This window comes from Lepus europaeus, chromosome 4 (assembly GCF_033115175.1).
Source record: "Lepus europaeus isolate LE1 chromosome 4, mLepTim1.pri, whole genome shotgun sequence".
NCBI lineage: Eukaryota > Metazoa > Chordata > Mammalia > Lagomorpha > Leporidae > Lepus > Lepus europaeus.
The window spans coordinates 106456391-106475102 of NC_084830.1; the positions used below are offsets into that span (position 1 = coordinate 106456391).

General features: G+C 54.5%; 1 protein-coding gene across 1 annotated transcript; it reads right to left on the reverse strand.

Moving 5' to 3' along the window:
• Positions 1–10611: 10611 nt before the first annotated feature.
• On the reverse strand, positions 10612–16484 carry MSX2 (msh homeobox 2). Its single transcript, XM_062189635.1, has 2 exons — positions 15999–16484; positions 10612–12286 (listed from the first exon to the last, which is right to left on the reverse strand). Exons 1-2 carry the CDS (start codon positions 16378–16380, stop codon positions 11862–11864), a joined length of 807 nt encoding a protein of 268 aa, XP_062045619.1. The 5' UTR covers positions 16381–16484; the 3' UTR covers positions 10612–11861.
• Between the last annotated feature and the right edge of the window lie 2228 nt (positions 16485–18712).

An 18712-nucleotide genomic window follows, 5' to 3' on the forward strand; every position in this document is an offset into this window, starting at 1 on the left:
ATATCGAAATGCCTGGATCAAGTCCCACTTCTGCTTCTAACCCAGCTTCCTGCTAATGCATGGCCTGGGAGGCAGTAGATGGTGACTCAAGTACTTGGGTCCCTGCAGCCCACGTAGGAGACCTGCACAGAGCTCTGCACTCACGGAGTCAGTTTGGCCCAGCCCTGGCTGTTAAAGGCTTCTGGGGAGTGAACCAGCTGATGGAAGTCCTCTCTCTCTCTCTCTGTCACTCTTTCAGGTAAATAAAAAACAAAGTTAAATAAAATAAAAAACACTGGGGCCGGCGTTATGGCATAGCAGGTAAAGCCACAGCTTGCAGTGCCAGCATCCCATATGGGCGCTGGTTCGAGTCCCGGCTGCTCCACTTCCTTTTTTTTTTTTTTTTTTTTTTTTTGCTTTTTTATGTGGCTTTTGGTTATTAAACATTCCAGCCACACCTGTGTACTTAAGTGCCTCTAGCTGCCCTGAGTTAACTGTTAGACCAACTTTCTATTAGTCTTTTAATTTCTAACTGTAAGTTTTGGTGTTGCACTTTTTTTTTTTTTTTTTTTAATTTTTTTTGACAGGCAGAGTGGACAGTGAGAGAGAGAGACAGAGAGAAAGGTCTTCCTTTTGCCGTTGGTTCACCCTCCAATGGCCGCCGCGGTAGCGCGCTGCGGCCGGCGCACCGCGCTGTTCCGATGGCAGGAGCCAGGTGCTTCTCCTGGTCTCCCATGGGGTGCAGGACCCAAGGACTTGGGCCATCCTCCACTGCACTCCCTAGCCACAGCAGAGAGCTGGCCTGGAAGAGGGGCAACCGGGACAGGATCGGTGCCCCAACCGGGACTAGAACCCGGTGTGCCGGCGCCGCAAGGCGGAGGATTAGCCTGTTGAGCCACGGCGCCGGCCCCGGCTGCTCCACTTCCAATCCAGCTCTCTGCTGTGGCCTGGAAAAGCAGTTAGAAGATGCCCCAAGCCCTTAGGCCCCTGTACCTGTGTGGGAGACTCTTAAGAAGCTCCTGGCTCCTGGCTTTGGCCTGGCTCAGCCATGGCTGTTGCAGCCATTTGGAGAGTGAACCAGTACATGGAAGATCTGTCTTTCTGTCTCTCCTCTCTCTGTAAGGCTGCCTTTCAAATACATAGATAAATCTTTTAAAATAATAAAATAAAACATGGAATCATTTTATAAAGTGGCATGTAGCAAATCATCTGCTTTAAAAAGTAAATAAAGAGGATAAATGGAATGTTTCTGTAGAGTCTCCCTTTCCTCCCACAACCGCAGGTCGGGGTCCGAATCCCCCCTGTCAGGGAGTGCATTGATCAAGCACACTGTAAAAGGGGCTCCAGAGAGGATTCTACGTCCTCCCACAAGACTTTATAAGTCAGGAGGGCTTCATTTATTACCCTGTTCTAAGGGTTTTTTGCCTATGAAATGTAATGGCAAGTACAACTGGCTCTACACCGTCTGGCTAACCCGCCGGTTGGGGTCATGAAAGTCCCTTTAAAATTCACCTGTGCCTCGTCAGCAGAGGCTTGAGCCCAGTTGGGGATTTTTTTATAACCATCTTCATAGCGCTACCTGGCCCATCCCGCCAAGTGAACATCATTTTTATTGTCTTCTGAACCGAAGCAACTCTACAAAGTTGGAACGCTCGGCAAGCCTACACATTTTCTGAACCTTGAAAACACTGGCCTAACTCAGAGACCCCCACATTTTGTTGGAACAGTTCTGTCATTTGGTAGAAACTTCACTTTCATTTAGTCAATGAACGCTTGCTGAGCACCTACTATGGGCCACGCTTGTTCTGGGCACGCGGGCCTCAGTCCAGGATGGGACAGCCCAGACCTGTGCCCTCGTGGGCTTCCTGACTCTCACGCCACTGCTAATCCTTGCCGGGGTTTGCGCATGGCCAAGAGAGGCTGACAGTGCCAGCAGCGGCCGGGTTGGATTGGGACTCAGTAGCTCACGTATCACATTTGCTGCTCTTCAACAGAAGTGTCAGAATCAAAGGAAGGGTGTAGCCAAAGCAGTGCACTTGGGATTGGAGATTTGTCTGTTTGCTTCCCAAGCGTGCTATTTCTACCATGATGGCATGCAAAAAGATGAAGAAAAATAGCAGCGTTTAATAAAACAACACTTTCGTTCACATCTTCTGAGCTTAGGGAAATAGGATTTGATCAGATCAAACACTATACACATGTATTTTGAACACGGAGTGGCTGTAGGAGATAAGCCATCCCCCCTCCTCCAATCCTGGTGCCCCCGATCCTGCTGTTTTCTTTTTTTTTTTTTTTTTCACAGGCAGAGTGGACAGTGAGAGAGAGAGACAGAGAGAAAGGTCTTCCTTTTTGCTGTTGGTTCACCCGCCAATGGCCGCCATGGCTGGCGCGCTGCAGCCGGCGCACCGTGCTGATCCGAAGCCAGGAGCCAGGTGCTTCTCCTGGTCTCCCATGGGGTGCAGGGCCCAAGGACTTTGGGCCATCCTCCACTGCACTCCCTGGCCACAGCAGAGAGCTGGTCTGGAAGGGGGGCAACCGGGACAGAATCCGGCATCCCGGCCGGGACTAGAACCCGGTGTGCCGGCGCCGCAAGGCGGAGGATTAGCCTATTGAGCCACGGCGCCGGCCTGGATCCTTCTGTTTTCTAGTGAGCTACTAACATCTGATTTGTAGGAGACCTGGGTATTCCTGGTTGCTCAGAAATCAAATTTGAGGAGCTAGCGTTGGAGCAGAGTTAAGCTACTGCTTGAGACACTGGCATGCCGGTTCCGATCTCATTCCCTGCAATTCATCTAGGAAGGCAGTAGATGATGGCTCAAGAATTTGGACCTCTGCTACTCACATGTGAGACCAGGATGGAGTTCTGGGCTCCTGGCTTTGGCCTGTACCAGCCCGGCCATTGCAGCCATTTGAGGAATGAATAAGTGGATAGAAGAGCGCTCTAGAAAGGAGGCGTCCCTCCATTCTCAATCTTTCTGCTCCACACAGCTGCAGGTGACTGCGGAGAAGTGACTTGGACACTCGTGCCTGGTATGATCAGAAAATTACCTTCCACCCAACACTCCCCGGGCTGCCCTTCAATGTCATCGGGCTCCTGATTCAGGATGGCGGCAGGAAATGCCACCAGGTCTCAACTTCTTCCTTTCCATCCGTTCAGCGACACAGTGCACCCAAGGAGCACCTCTCACCCTGGCTGCTTCTCCCGTAGGTGGCACGGACCCCAGGGAGGAGCTGTGTAGCTGCAGTTCTGACAGCATGCTCCCCTGGAATCCAGCAGCTCAGATCCCAGCTCTGCCATTCACGGGCTGTGAGATCACGGGCCAGTGACATAATCCCTCAGGATCTCTGTTCTCTGAACTAGAGAGTGGCAGTGACACCTGACTGTCTAGCTATGTGGCCTAGAAAGAAACTATGTAAAGGGATCCATCCACCGCTGGGCACATGGGAAGTGCTTATTTAATTCAGTTATTATCTAACTACATGAACATAGATAATCTTTTCTAGGGTGTAGTGAATTTGAATAATTCTTTTGAAGATTGTTTTTGTTTTTGTTTTGGAAACACAGAGTGACAGAGAGAAAGAGGGAGAGAGAGAGAGAGTGAACGAGCTATATTCCATCTGGTGGTTCACTCCCCAAATCGTTGCAGCTGCCAAGACCAGGCCAGACCGAAGCCAGGAGTTTCTTCTGGGTCTCCCACGCAGGTGCAGGGCCCCAAGGACTTGGGCCATCTTCTACTGCCTTCCCAGGCCATAACAGAGAGCTGGATCGGAAGTGGAGCAGCTGGGACTCGAACCAGTGCCCATATGGGATGCCGGCACTGCAGGCCTCAGCTCCACCTACTATGCCGCAGCGCCGGCCCCAATTCATTATATTTATCATGTTCTAAAAACCACATGGAGGTGCCGGCGCAGTGACTTAGCGGGTAAAGCCGCGCCCACAACACCAGCATCCCATATGGGCTTTGGTTCGAGTCCCGGCTGGGAAAAGCAGCAGAAGATGGCCCAAGTGCCTGGGCCCCTGCACCCGCGTGGGAGACGCAGAAGGTCCTGGCTCCTGGCGTCCCATCGGCACAGCTCCAGCCCTTGCGGCCAATTGGGGAGTGAACCAGCGGATGGAGGATCCGTCTCTTTCTCGGCCTCTCCTCTCTCTGTATAACTCTTTCAAATAAATAAATAAATATTTTTTTAAAAAGAAAGAAAGAAAAGAAAACCACATGGAATCCTCCTTCTAGTCCCAGATGTAGCCAGGGCCGGGAGCGGAGGAGAAGCCGGCAGGATTTTTGAGTTCGGCTCGGTTTTCCCCAGCTCCGGCCCGGAAAACCTGCCGCCTCCCTCTTTAATTGCCGCTTTCCATCTAAGGCCTCATTTCCTCGCTCTCGCCTGCTATTTGCAAGGGCAAAACGTCTGCACCCTCTCATCTCAGAGGTCTGAGGCTTCGCAGGTACCCGCGCGAGCCCCGCATGTCCGCTCCCGGAGGCGGCGGCCACCTGGCCCCGGCCTGGCCCGCCCGGGGCGGGGAGGGGGCGGGGCGCTGACGCGCAGGCCCGCCGCCCCGCCCCCTCCCCGCATCCCGCCGGCTTTCCTGGAATTCTGGAGCCCGGGATCGTGTTGCCCACACCCCCTCCTGGGATTTCCGACTTTGTCTCTTTGGCTCCTCTCTGTTCTCCTTGCCGAACAAAGAGCAGGCAGGCCAGCTGGAAGGAGCGTGGCTGCGGTGCGGTGGGGAGGAGAGGCTTCAGCCTCCCCCCACGCTGGCCAATCGCGCACCCGTGGCCGCCTCGTCCGTCAGCGCCGCCTTTCAGGTGATTTTCTGAGATGGGATTTCGGGAGGCGCTTCAGTGACCAGTACACGACTTCTTTACAAAGGCAGGTTTTCCATCATCGGGTATTCTCAGCGCTGGAACTAAAAATAGCCAGTGTTGCCATTAAAATAGCCCCTTTTGTATCTGGCCCGCAACCCAGAAACCTCTGTTCAGGGAACTGTACACTTTCTTGGGTCCACAAAACACAAAAGAGTCCGACAGACCTCTCACGGTTGGGGGGGGGGGGGGAGGCTAACCTCGCCCTCTGGGAAGGCCTTGGCACACACAGCTGATGAGCTCACTCTTTGCCCCGTGCTGTGTGACCTCAGGCCAGTCCCCTCCCCTCTCTGAGCACCCCTTTGATTTTCTATAAGATAAGGCTAATAATAACACCCCTCCCAGTGCCCGCAGGGCCAAATGGGATCCGGAATCCGAGAGTTTTTTGGACACTGGGATATATTTCATGCACAAATATATAGGATTAAGAAAGACCATGGAATATAGGAAGTCAAAGACAGACTGTAGATGACACTCACCTTCCTCCCTCCCCAACCCCGTCATCTTTGTTTAAATGTGTAACGATGACCCCCCCCTCCCGGGAACAGCAAACCACACAGAACACAGACAGGATGTGTCGCACAGGCGCTCGCAAGTAGCACACCTGCACGGCTTTGCTGTGTCACCTCTCTGGGCAGTGTGCTGGCTAAGGCTTACTTGTGTTCTGAGTCAATGAGCAATCCCGTGGCTCCTGAACTGCAGGGTGCCAGGGGAAGTTTCGAACGAAGATGGCTGGAGCCAGGCGGCGTCCTCAGCTTGACCTGGGCCCCGGGCTGTGGTGGCCTCGCCTGGATGTGCGCTCGCGAGTATCTGCTTCGCGAAGTGAGCAGGGGGAATAACTCAGATCCCGCCTGAAAGCGGAATCATCTACCTGGCCGACGATGCTGCTAGCACACCTGAGTGCCCAGAGCCCCAGGTAACCCTCTGGCCTCTGGGAGGCGCTATTGCCTCGTGGGTTCCGCGGTGAGCTTGGGGACTGGCCAGGTCGCGAGGTCCCGTCCTACCTCGGCGACTGCACGTCCCGGAACGAAGCGGGCCCGGGTCTAACTCCCGAGCAGGTGGCCACCCCGACGGTGGGGAGACTCGCAGGGGCCGAGGGGTGCGAGTCGCTGAGCGAGGGGGCTGCAGCTCTGTGCTGGGGTTTCGGCTCCGCTGGGGAGCGAGGTGTAGGTTTAATGGTGGGGGGCGGGGGGCGGCCGCGGGCGCCTGGCCGGCTGCGGTCTCCCGGGCCGGCGGAGCGGGCCGGGCCTGTGTCAGCGCGCACTTATTGATGGCAGGTATTTGGGGAGTAATTGAGCGCAGCGGCCGGCCCGGGGCGAGAGTGGGCCTCCACGAGCAATTAAATGTGATTAGGCCGAGACCTTCGCGATCCAGCTGGGTGATTGATAACCCGGCCGCATTCCTGCAGGGCCCGCGACATCAAACGGGCGGCCGGCGGCGGGCGGGGCGGAAGGGGCCGCGCGCCGGGACGCTGCCCTGGTCGCCCAGACGTCCACGGTCCCCTGCGGAAACCTGGGGACGCGGCCCCCTTCCTGCGCGAGGGTCGCCCCCGGTGCTCCCTGGCCAGGTGCAGGGGGAGAGGGGAGGGTGTGACGGTAGGGAGAAGCCCCCCTGCGCGGGACTCACGGCGCCGGGACCCGCCAGGCCGGCGTGCCAGGCTGGGCTCCCACGATCTGGCCCGCAATCGCAGGAGCCGGGGAAGAAGGAAAAGGAAGACGACGAAAGAAAGAAAAGGAAAAAAAAGGGGGAGACGTAAAAGGGAGCGGTGAGATGAGATTCGAACACGGAGAAACACAGGCACGCGACCACGGAGCCAAGGGACAAGACAGGGCAGGAAGAGGGAGCAAACAGAAAGTTGAGAAGGGGCTTGAGGGCGGTGAGCAGAGAGTACAGATCAGAAAGACCGGACCCGGCACAGACAGGAGGGGAAAAAGAGGAATGGCAGGCGAGAGGTAGGGGACAAAGGACCGCAAGGGGAGCAGCCAGAGGTGAAGGCACACAGGCAATGCAGGAGAAATCGGATGAGAAGGACGCTGGCCGGTGGCCCCCTCTCCCCCAGTGCCATCCCAGGCCCTGCCTCACTGTCAGCAAGGTCCCCGCCCAGGGACACCTGGCGGGTCCTGCCTCTGGCCCAACCCCAACCCCAGCGCCTTACTGGCCCCTCCACACTGAGTCAAGGGCACCCCCAACCCCAAGGCCCTTGTGAACACCCCAAGCCTGGGCCCCACACCCATACATCCCGAGCGAGCGGAGGTGCTGGGGTTCCCCAGGCCCTCGCCTCCGGCCCGGGGAGTCTGCGCTGAGCCAGGGAACAGCTTCTGCCAGTGCTGACTCCACAGACAGGATCTAAACAGCATGAAAGAAATCAGAGCGGGGCACGTCGGCAGGAGCCGGACTTCTAAAACCCCCTTCCGCCCCCATAGGCTCCAATATTAAAAAACCCCCTAGGAGTCTCAGACACTGTATTAATTAGTGCAACCACCCATGAAAAGTTGGGTTTGGAGCGGCATTCTTTGCCCTGTGTGCAAAACCAAGTCTAATAAACAATTGTTAAGTTGGCATGTTGCCTCTGGTGAATTACATAGCATTAAAAAAATAATGCTTTTCATATTAGGCACTAATTAAAGGTTGGGACAGCTTTAAAACAAGAGAGGGAGGGGGGAAATCAAAGAAAATATAAAAATGTTCTTTCAAGAGTTATGGGAGGTTAATAAAGTATGTCTGTTAGAGTGAGCCTACTTTGCCCCTAGCTACAGCCAAACTGGAGCCGCCACAATTGGGTCTCAATAAGATAATGATATTCCTTTCTCTGCTATTAAAAGCCTCCCAGTGCAAACTTAAAATGATTTATTTAATTTAGGAAATTATGAGGTGTAACTTCAAAGCCCGAGCCGTTAGTAATGGAAAATACCAGGTTGTTTAAAATTATAATAATAATTGTTTGGAGGACTCGGGACATCAAAGTGTTTTCATCAACAAATGCGCAGGGGTCCGGAGGGGGTGGCAGCGGAGTGGGAGGAGATGCCTGGAGTTTGGATTTGATTATTATGAACCTTATCAGGGCGGGATTCGGGATTCCCGCGGCCGGGGTCTCTGCTCAGCTTTGAAGGCAGCTATTTGGGAAAGTTAATTTTACTGCTTTTTATTTAGTTGGTCGGAGGGAGGAGGTGGGAGGGCGGCTGGGGGGTGGGAGAGGGAGTTTAGGGGCCCAGGAACTAACAGCAGGCTTTTCCTACTTGCTGGGACCGTTTTATTGCAACAGGGAGGCCTGCGGCATCCCCCACGCTGGGGGTGCGCTGGGGGTGGGGGCGGCAGGGGGTGTGTTTGGGTCTTTGGGTTTGTTTTTGCTTTTGCTTTTGTTTTGTTTTGCTTACATGGAAGGGGCAAACAGGCACAGTCAACCTCACCGACCAGCAGGCCCTGTGATTTCGGGGAGAGAGGGAGACTCTGTGTGTGTGTGTGTGTGTGTGTGACGTGGGTTCTTTTATAAATGAGGTTTATGCTTATTTCAAGCCCAGCAGTGGAAAGGGAATGGGGGTGGGGCAATGGCCTCTCCAATCCGTGGCAAATGAGAGGCTTTTATAGCAAAGAATGGCCGTGGGAGTTTTCCTTCGGTCAGACAAGCTTTTGCTCAAAGGCCGGGATCCTCTTTTCAATCGGGCCAGGCAGAAGTTTCGCCCGCGTCCGCTCTCAGCCAGGCCCCGTGCCTACCTCCTGCGGCAGGCCGGGGAGGGGGAGGGGCCGCGGGAGCCGGGGTCCCCAGGAGGAGGGATGGGGACTCGGGCGCTTTCCTGCGGGAGCTGACGCCCAGCTCCTCCGCGGAGGCTCGGGCCGGGCTGCCCCCACTCCGGGCCTCAGTTCCCTGAGCTGTCACCGACAGCTGTAACACCTGCCCTAGGCGTGTGCCACGCTAAAGGACAAGACGCGCAAGAAGATGCTTAGCGCCTCCTTCGCAGGCGCCCCGGGACGTGGGACGGGCCCTGCTTTCGCCCTCCTCCTCCCCCGGAGCGCGGCTGTCTTGCGGCTAGGTTTTTGGATGCCAGGGTTGAAGGTGTGCAAAGACGCGTAGGTCCGTGCGCCAGGCTCTCCGCCGGGGTCGGCGGGAATCCGCGGCCCAGGGCCTGCACGCTGGCATCTTCCGCGGTGTGTTCCAGCGGGCGGCGGCGCGGGTCCTGGGTAAGTCAGGGTCCTAAAGGCGCCGCAGGTCGTCCATTTATCTGACTTCTAAAACACACCGCGTGCCCGACCCAGCCTGAAAGAGGCCCCGACCATGCTTACCACCCAACCCAGCCAGGAACTGGAGGCCCCAGCGGGAGCCCCGCGCACCCCCGGCCTGATCTCCCACTAGGTCACTCCACCCAACCAGCAGCGGCGACGGGCGGCTATTTGAGCCTCAGTTTCTCTTCGGGATCCCAGGCGAGGCGGGTAGTGCGCAGTTGGGAGTCCCAGTCTGCCCCTGCGCTGCCCGGCTTCTCCGAATCGCCCTGCGGATCGCAACCCCCTCTTCCCCGGGGGCGAGCTGAGCCTTCACCCAGAGCAGGCACCTCCAGATCCCCCGCCCGGGCCGGACTGAGATCGCCCGGGGCTGCGGGGTCGGAGCGGCGCCGGGGAGGAAGCTCCGTGGACAGGCTAATTAGGGACCCAACTTGGCGGCTGATGACGAAGCTGGGAAGCGCCTGGGCCTAAGGAGAACGCATCCCTTCGGTGAATGTGGCTGGATCCCTGGCTGCGGTTAGGAGTTCGGGCCGGAGAGGCCTGGGGGGAATGGCAGATGCCACACAGGGGTCGATTCGGGGATGCTGCGCCGGCTCAGCCCGAGGAAGTCGGGTTCCAGCTTCGGGCCGCCCCCTCGGTTTGCATCATGCCTGGCACAGGGGACGCGTCGCACGACCCCTGGGAACCCCGGTCCCCCAGGACCCACTGTTCCCGGGACCATCTCCCCAGTGAGGGCCTGTCCCTAGCGCCGCCGGGCCGAGAGCGCACCAGGTGCCAGGTCTCCCCACCGCGCAGTTCCCGCGGCACTGAAGTTTTCCTTCTCCTCTGCCTCCTGTCCCTGGGGTGGCCAGCGCCTCCCAGCCGAAAACAGAGCTCGGAGAGGTGTCATCAGCGCCGCGGAAAGCAGTTTCAGCTCTTCTCTATCGCCCCTACGTATTCACCCGCTCTGCCTTCTTGGAAGCAGCTCCAAACCCCAGCTGCTTCCCCCTGGGAGACGGAGGCTGGGGAGCCAAGGGGCCTGGAATAAACCATCCTCTAGGTGTTCCTTCAAGGTCCCTTTCCTGGGGAGCAGACAGGAATGGTGACACACTCTGAGAGGCAACGAGTGCTCACCCCACCCCCCAATCTCAAGCCCTGTACCCTACCACCTCCACCCCCTCCAGGGAGACAGAGCTACAAGCCCCTCATCCTGGGCTCTTTGTTGTTGTCTGGGTAGCTGGGAGATTTCAAGTTCAAGATTTGCCCTTGGTCATCTACAAACTACTGGACTCAGGGCAGATCGCTCTGCTGCTGCCCTGCCATTTTCACCTCACTGTCCTTCCAAACATGAATAGCAAGTGCACCTCTTCAGGAATCGCCAGAGGAAAGATTTCTAAGTATCCTACATTTTCAAAAGATTCCCACCCTTATCCCCCTGCCACAAGCTGCATTTGGCCACAACTCTTGATGGGTTCACATTAAAATAATAATTAAATGTACCAGCCCCCTCCTCTTTTGAGCTAAACCCGGAGAGCATTTCTTAAAATAATTGTGAGTTTGGACAAACTTTATGGCATAAAACAAATGTTTAATTTAATTCAGAATAAGAGATAAGAAATAACTCTTCAATAAAATATATAAAATTGTACAAGGTACCCTTTCAAAGGGATAAATGTATACTGGCGGGAGAGGAGATAGGGGCAGGGAGGTGACATACCGGGGAGCTAAGTGGGTTGTCTGACAACACCATCTTTAGCAAGTCAAAACATGGCTTTACCTTCCGCCCCCAACGTGTTAAAAAGTGTATAAACCTTTCTAATAAGGTCAGCACATACAATAGTTACACACAGAGAAAGCATGATTTTTTTTTTCTTTCTGGATCTATTCAAGAATATTTAGTATGCAGGTCACGGTTACAAGATATTCATCTTTCTAAGCAGAAAAGTACTACACTCTCTCCCTCCCCTCTTAAAAAAAAAAAAAAATCACTGTTTGCAATGTGTGAGGATTGCAGTCCCTAGCATCTCTGTGTGCTTTAACTTCTGACTCCAATCATCTGAAAGGCAGTTAAGCAACAGTCGCTCGCCCAGGGAGGAATTAAGGAGGATTCGCATTTTCTACCCGCCCCGAGGCATTCTCAGGATGCTGCTCACCTCGGCTACTGATCTTAAAAAACAACAAAACAAGTCAAACTTCAACAACGTGAAGAGAGAAAAACAACTAGGGCCGAATATCTAATGAGTGGTGTGCATGTACAATGCAAACGTGGGATATGCCCCCTATCTACTTCCTACTCGCATTGTGTCTATGGCTAGTGTTTGTTTTCCATAAGCAAAAGTCAATGACCCTATCAAAAATGCCACATTTTAGCCAATTTCCCAAATCATCAGTCTCCCCTCTTTGAGAAAAATGCCACAGAGACTTACTCAGTCTCTTTTAAGACGATGAACTATAGAGGAAAAGCATAGATAGATATATATGTATATAAATTTTGCCTTTCAAAATAATTTGAATTTTTTTACGTCTGTTGTATAAAAGTGTTTTATATTTCATTTTATATAGATGTATACACTTATATATAAAAACAGCCAGCCAATCTTTGTAAAGGGAGTCGGGGGCGTCAGGAAGATGACACCAAGCGACCAGGACCTGATTGGTGTCTCTGCCCGGAGAATGAATTCCAGCTATGTGGGGTGGGCCCCGGCCCCTGGGGTGGGGCACGAGGCTCCCAGATCGGGAGCTGCTGGGTGGTGGCGGCGGCCTTGCTGGAGACGGAGAGGGAGCCCTAGGCGCCAACAGCCAGCCTGGAGTCTGTGGCTGAGCGCCTCCTTAGGACAAGTGGTACATGCCGTATCCCACTGGCGTGGCGTAGAGTCCGACGGGTGGGATGGGGAGCACAGCTCTATGGAACGGGTAGGAGGCTCCATAAAGGGACGTGGCTTGCAGGGGCGAGTTGATGGGGAAGGGGAGGCTGAAGCCCGAGGGGAGCATGGGTTTCGCAGCCATTTTCAGCTTTTCCAGTTCTGCCTCCTGCAGTCTTTTCGCCTTGGCCCTTCGGTTCTGGAACCAGATTTTGACCTGGGTCTCTGTGAGGCTCAGCGAGCTGGAGAACTCGGCGCGCTCGGCGATGGAGAGGTACTGTTTCTGACGGAACTTGCGCTCCAGAGCCAGGAGCTGGGAGGTGGTGAAGGGAGTGCGTGGCTTCCGATTGGTTTTGTGCTTCCTCAGGGTGCAGGTGGTAGGGCTCATGTGTCCTAGAGAACAGAGGCAAGTGCATTAGCCAAGGGTTGGTGCCTGTGCAGGCCTCCCCTCTTAACTCCAAGCACTTAGCCTAACACACACACACACACACACATGCACACCCGGACTTGTGTTTCCATCTTTCAGTAACACAGTTATCTTTGTCAAAACCACGTCTTGGGGGTGGGATGGAGAGGGACCATGTTTAAATGGACTTGTTGCACGATTAGAGTCTTTAAAAAAAAAGTTGGGGAGTTGAACAGCGTCATGGAACTTCCTTTGTGGATGACAAACATTGTTAGAGAGCATAGGAGTGGAACATATGTGAACAGATGCTTCCTAAGCTGACAAATCAAACCATCTCTTCTGCATTGAATTTCTACGTTTAAAATGGGAGAATGGGGCATGGTTACCCCCACCTCCTCTGGACCCTGAGCTAATCACAAAAGAGAAAGAAAATGCAAAGGGTTCTAGAAACTGGGCTAGCTGCTCCCTGTGGGCTGGGCAGTGCACTGGCCAAAGTTCAGCTGCGCAAACAGGTCTGCAGCAAATTAATAGCATCTTTGCGTTTCTGGACAGCCCCACGCAATAAACAACCACGCAGCTGTCATCCCATGCAGTCTACAGATTATAAAAGCCGAACATCATTTTACAGAGCTGGATGTGGGGTAAGTTTTTTGGCCGGGTGCTTCCGTAATATAAACTTTACTAAGACGTTGGGAGAACTTAGCTCGCCCATAAATGTACATGTCAGGGGAAATCAGGCTGCCTGGGAATTGAGAGCATATGAAGACATCTCGGTCATGCCCTCTATGAGTTAGGGCAAATGTGTCAATGATTAGTTTGTCACCAACATTTAGAGGTGGGGGAATTACAAGCGAAATAAAGGTGTGCCAAGAGCGGGCAGGCTCCGCTGTTGTAGGACCGGGGCATCCTTGTGATCCCGCAGCACCAAGAACTTTACACTTGTTTTCCTCAAGGGCAGGGGGAGGAGTGTGGAGCCATGGGGCTGGAACGCTAAACAATTAATGTCCTGCACTTGGCTTTTATGAGCTATGCTAATTTCCCAAATGTAGCCACAGTAGTAACTCCTCCGGTGTACTCCTGGGAGAATGTCGCATTTCTTGTTCAGTAACTTCGGTGGCCCAAGAAAGAGTTTACAGTTCATCCTTGAGGGTGACACAGCACAAGTCCCAACCCAGCCTCCTCTGCCAACAAGAAACAGATCTGTCCTGGTGTCACATTGTTAACCATCACCATACTGATTTAAAGAAAGAAAAAGAGTTCTGTAATCAAAGGAATAGAAATGTGGGTGAGCAGAAAAGTCTAGACTTTTGCAAGTGCTAACTCCCAAATAAGCTAGAGCAGAGGGAAGCCTACCTCTTCATTTACAAATGAACTAACATAACCAGGCCTTCGGGGCAAAATTCTCCCCCTCCCTAGTCCTGGCTAGGAAGTTCTCTGGTGGCCAAGCCTCCCAGCTCAGCCACCCAACTCAGGGCACACACTAGCCCCCGGCGCCACGTAAGGGTTCTGAAGCATCTAGGAGCCTGCGGAAGGTAACTCCAGCTGCTCCGTGGGGCCGCACTGGAATTATGAAAGCCAGGCGGCGAGGGGTCCCCATATGTGTATCAAAGCAACAGAGTGAGGCTTCCTCTCAGTGTGCCACTCCCCACCCCCTCCCTCCACCCCATTTTAAACCAGCCAGAGGAAGGATGCGATTATACAAGGCAAAACAGCATTTATCCTACTTCCTCCAAATAACAAAACCAGGTCTGGGCAGCTGGCTCCTTCCTGCCCCAGGCCCTCCCGGGGCCCAGGGCTTCAACCTCGGGGAACTCGCTGCCACCTCCAAGCCCCTTGCACTGACCACTTTTCATGGATGTTAAATGAAACCTTCCTTGGGATCTCTCCAGGTCTTGTGTTGGGTAAAAGTTCCAGGCACGGCCCAAGGTGGCCTTACGGAGAACCCCGAAGGCTCTGGAAAAGTCTGCTGGGGAATCCCCCCTCCCAGACCCTTGAGGCCTGAGCATGCCAGTGTACCTGACCTATGCATTCTACTCCATGCAAGGCCCAAATCGCTGATGCACCGTCGGCCAGGCGCCCCAGCTTAGGAACCATACAAGTGCTTGCAATGTGTAAAACAAGTGAAGTGTCTTAAAGAAGCTTGGTTTCACTGTCGCTAAAGTGGAGGAATAATACCGATGGCTCGGCAGGGTTGTGAGTGTTAAGTGGTCCCAGTCCTGTCTGCTCCCGGGTAGGTGATCCTCGAAAAGTTCCCAGACTAAGGATGGCTGCCACCGCCCTCTGGACCTAGCGAGGGGCTGGCTGGCTGCTGCTATACAGAGATCAGATAAGATCACACGGTGAAAAGTGCTGTAAAGCACTGTGCAAACCAGAGTTTAAATTCTTTGAGTCCTTAATCTCTGCGCCCTTTGAGTCTTTCAGAGTTTCTAACAGGGTGGAGAGAGACCGCCAGAGGGGACAGCCACTGACGCCTGGGTATATGGCCTTGTTTTGTTCACCCGACACTGTGTATCTGAAGTCTCCAGGGTTGAAAGACGGAAACACAGAAGTTTGTTTTTTTTTTTTTCCCCTCCCCAAGCTTTGGAGAAAGTCCCTCCACTGGCCCCCTTCCTTCTCACCTTTCCTAAAGGGTGGGGCCCAGAGGAGGGGGGAAAGAGACAGAAGGTAGAAATCAAAATACTGCAGGCAACGATTCCTTCAAATTGTAAAAGGATTCAAGGCCCCAAAATGCAAGTTAAAGCAGAAGGGGGGAAAGAAATCAACCCAGCCTCACCAGCAGGAAGCGGGAGGCAGGTGTGCAGACCACAGGCTGGTCCCCACTGGGGAAGAGGGGACCCGAGGGGTCCAGGGCATGAAACACAAGCAGAGGGAGCTCAGACACCTGGTCCCCAATGCCCAATCCAGTGGTCGTTGCTGAATCGGGCAAGCAAACGCAATCCTCTGAAAAGCCTGGCACCCACGACTGACCAAGGGGGTAGCCACAGGTCCCGGATTCTGGCGAGGATCCGGGTCTGGGGCGCTAATGCCCATCACTTCGTAAACTAATTGCTGCAGTGAGCTCCGCGGAGCCAGAGCGCTTCTGGCTCCAGCCCGCTCCGGGCGAAGCTCAAACATCGCAGCCAGCCTTTCGGGCAAGACGGGGGCAAGTGTCTGCCCACCATCCTTTCCTGGGAGAGGGCTTCGACATCCGCGGTTCCCACGAAAAAGAGTCATGGCTTCTCAATGTCTGGTTGGACTCCAGTTGGCGCATCTTTAAAATGGGGGTGCACCTGGCAGGGTGGAGCTTTGAAAGGAGACAAGGCACCCGCCTCGTTGCTGGTACACATTCGAGCGCTCTTGAGCCGTGGGGTACTCTCCACTCCCAGGACAGACACCCAGGGGAGCAAGGCCGAGGGCTGCGAACCACCGCGCACAGCTCCGCAAAGCCAGCGGGCGGTTCGCTCTCGTCCGGAGCCGCGGGTGCGCGCTGGTGCTGGACGCTTTGTGCAGTTAGAGGGATCCGGGGCGCGTTCGGTGCGAACATTTCCCCAGAGGGTGCCTGGGACGCGCACGGAAACCTAGGGGTCCGGAACTCCTCGCTTTGCTTACGGCGCTAGCGGAGGCGCCTCGGCACCCCCGGCCTCAGACGCCGGCCTCAAAGCTCCCTCCAGCTCCCCACGCACCCGCCGACCCCTCGCCCCGACCCCGGCGCGCACTCACTGGGTGGCGGCGAGTATCGGCCGGGCTCCTGCATCCACGCCGCGCCGTCCTCCGAGTTCTCCGACTTGACCGAGGCGGTCTCGAAGGGCTTGACCAGAGGCCCGGGGCTGTGCGCTTCCCGGGCGCCGTGTCCCGGCAGCAGCAGCGGCGGCCGCAGGGTGGCCCCGACCGAGGCGCTGTCGGCCGGCAGGGGCGACGCCTCCTTGGGCGGCTTCTTGTCCGACATGAGCGCCTCCACGCTGAAGGGCAGGCTGGAGACCTTGACGCGGCGCTCCTCGGCGGCTCCCTCGGCGCCCCCAGGCCCCGGGCCCGGCCCGGCCACCACGGCCGGGCCCTCCTCATCGGACGAAAACAGATCATTGCCTTTGGACGGAGAAGCCATAACTTCTCTGTCCTGCGGAGCTCCCGGCGCGCGACTCGGCTGGCAACCCCGGCAGCCGCGACTCCAACTTTTTTTGGGGGGGAGCCGGGAGGGGCGCGCCGGGAGCCGAGCCTTTCCTCCAAGGGGAAGTGGGAGACTCGGCGCGGCCAATGGGCGCCTGCCCTGGCGCTGACGCCACGGGCGCTCGCCTCCGATTGGCTCTGGCGCAGGAGGCTGGGGCCTCTTTTTTTTTTTTTTCCTGTTTGAAATAAATTAGGAGTTAATTACAGGAGCAGTCAGCAGAGCTGTTATTAGGCGATCCCTCAAGGGTTATAATCACGCCAAAACTGAAAAGTCCAAGGCGTAATTAAGGCCGATTATTTAAAGAGGAAGTTCGCCGAGTCTCATTTCTTCTCTCTTTGACCCCTCTTTAAAGGGTACCCCGCGCCCATCCCACGCCCCCCGCCGCCGCCGCCGCCGCCAGAGTGTGTTTCAAATCCGGAGCCGGCGTTGCAGAACTGTGGGGGAAGCGCCTACTGTGCGCCCCAACGGGGCTAAAACTTCACAACTGCAGAGGTCAGCCCTGAACATCCCTTGGCGTAAAACAGGCCCGGCGCTCCGAAGGGCGCCTCGCGTTTAGCAAGCGCTCGCCGCGGCCGCTCTGGGCAAAACTCGTTCCTCTAAGAACAGCAGAGCCGGGGAGGGAGCCGCTGGGGTGGTCGGCGGCTGCCCACTCCCAGGCGGAGCGGACTGGAGAATTCCAGCCAGTCGCCCCCGTCTCTTCCGCCCCCACCCCAGGACAGAACCAGGGCGGTTCCAAAAAAAAAAAAAAAAAACTTGAAAAAAAGTGTTTTCTGGTCCCCGGACCTCCTGATCCGACTTCTTGGTCCAGACCGAGAACAATTGTGGGTCCCTGCGTGTGTTTGTCTTGTGAGTTTGGGTGTCAGTGTTTGCTTGGATGGGGAGGGCGGAAAAGGTGAGGACTTTATTTAGTGTCTCCCTCCCGCTTCCAAGTCTCAGAAACACAGGGTCCCAAGTTTGCACAACCCCGGCCTTTGCATATCCTTTTGGGAAGTACATTTTTATTCATTGCACCTGTGTGTGTATGTGTGCGCACATGTGTGTAAGCACAGATATTCCTGCCCCACCCCAAATTATAGCTTCAGTAATTACGTCCCAAAGCCTCCTTGATCAGACTGTCTCCATCCTGGGAAGCAGAAAGAGAACTCTGAGAGCACACGGATCCTCTGCAGCTCCCCAGGCCGCCCGGCGAAGAAGACAATTTACCTGAAATGGCTCTTTCTAGGTTACAGCTGTGTCTGAAGGACCAGCTCGCCAGGGACAAGGTGCACAGGAAGTCACTCGCCTCAGCACCTGGCCGCCACAGAGGCTTGCTAAGTAGTCCTCCAGCGCCGGATGGAAGGGACAATATTTTTACATTATCTGAATGACCACCGGGGCCATCTTCCAGTTCAAGAGTCTCAGAAACTTGACCCCTGGACCTACGGATCCTTCCACTCTTTCCAGGACACCTCTCTGATGTCCTGTCCCAAACCTTTGCCTGGACTGACACTTGGCTGGCCTGGAAGAAAGGATCTGCGTCTTACAGTATATATATAAAAAAGTTTTCACTGGCCAGTTAATTCATTTTGATTAGAGTGTCCTGGAAAAGTCAAGAAATTTTAAACACAGCCTTTGAAAACCTCTGGATCTCTGCACCACAAGCAACATGCACATTCTTTTCTCTCTCTCTATTCAAAAACTGAAACCTAGAGAAAGTTAAAAAAAAAAAAAACAGTAACTATGAAAGCTATCTAGAGATGTATGTATTTTCCCCTTGAGTCATAGCTGATGACAGTGGGCTTGATAGTCATCTCAAATACAGTACAGGTAAATCCAGATTAAGTTCTCTGCCTTCAAGATGTTTAAGGCAAGTGGTAGGTTATATATTTTGGAAGCAAATCTGAAATTCGTTTAGCCCTTAGCTGCCAAAGTGTACAAAAGGGTTCAACTTTCGGTTAGTCAGGACGCAGCCAATGTTTTATGATTGATCCTGAAAACTCATTGTTAATATTTGTTGTCTTCGGGTTCGCAGGCTCATTCCTGGAATATTAGAATAATAATAATTTTTAAAAAGCCACTGGAACTCCTTTAACAAACTCTGGAGTCCTGATGTCCGGGAAGAAAGAAAATTTGGAAGCCAGAAATAGGAAAATAGTAGAGATTATAAAAAAAATAATAACAGCTAGTGTTGAAAACCAGAGTGCCAGCAGGTTTCTGCCTATGAGGAGATGCCCAGGGTGACAGCCAACCTGTTGGCTATGCTCTCTACCCTCGCTCTCGCTCTCCCAAC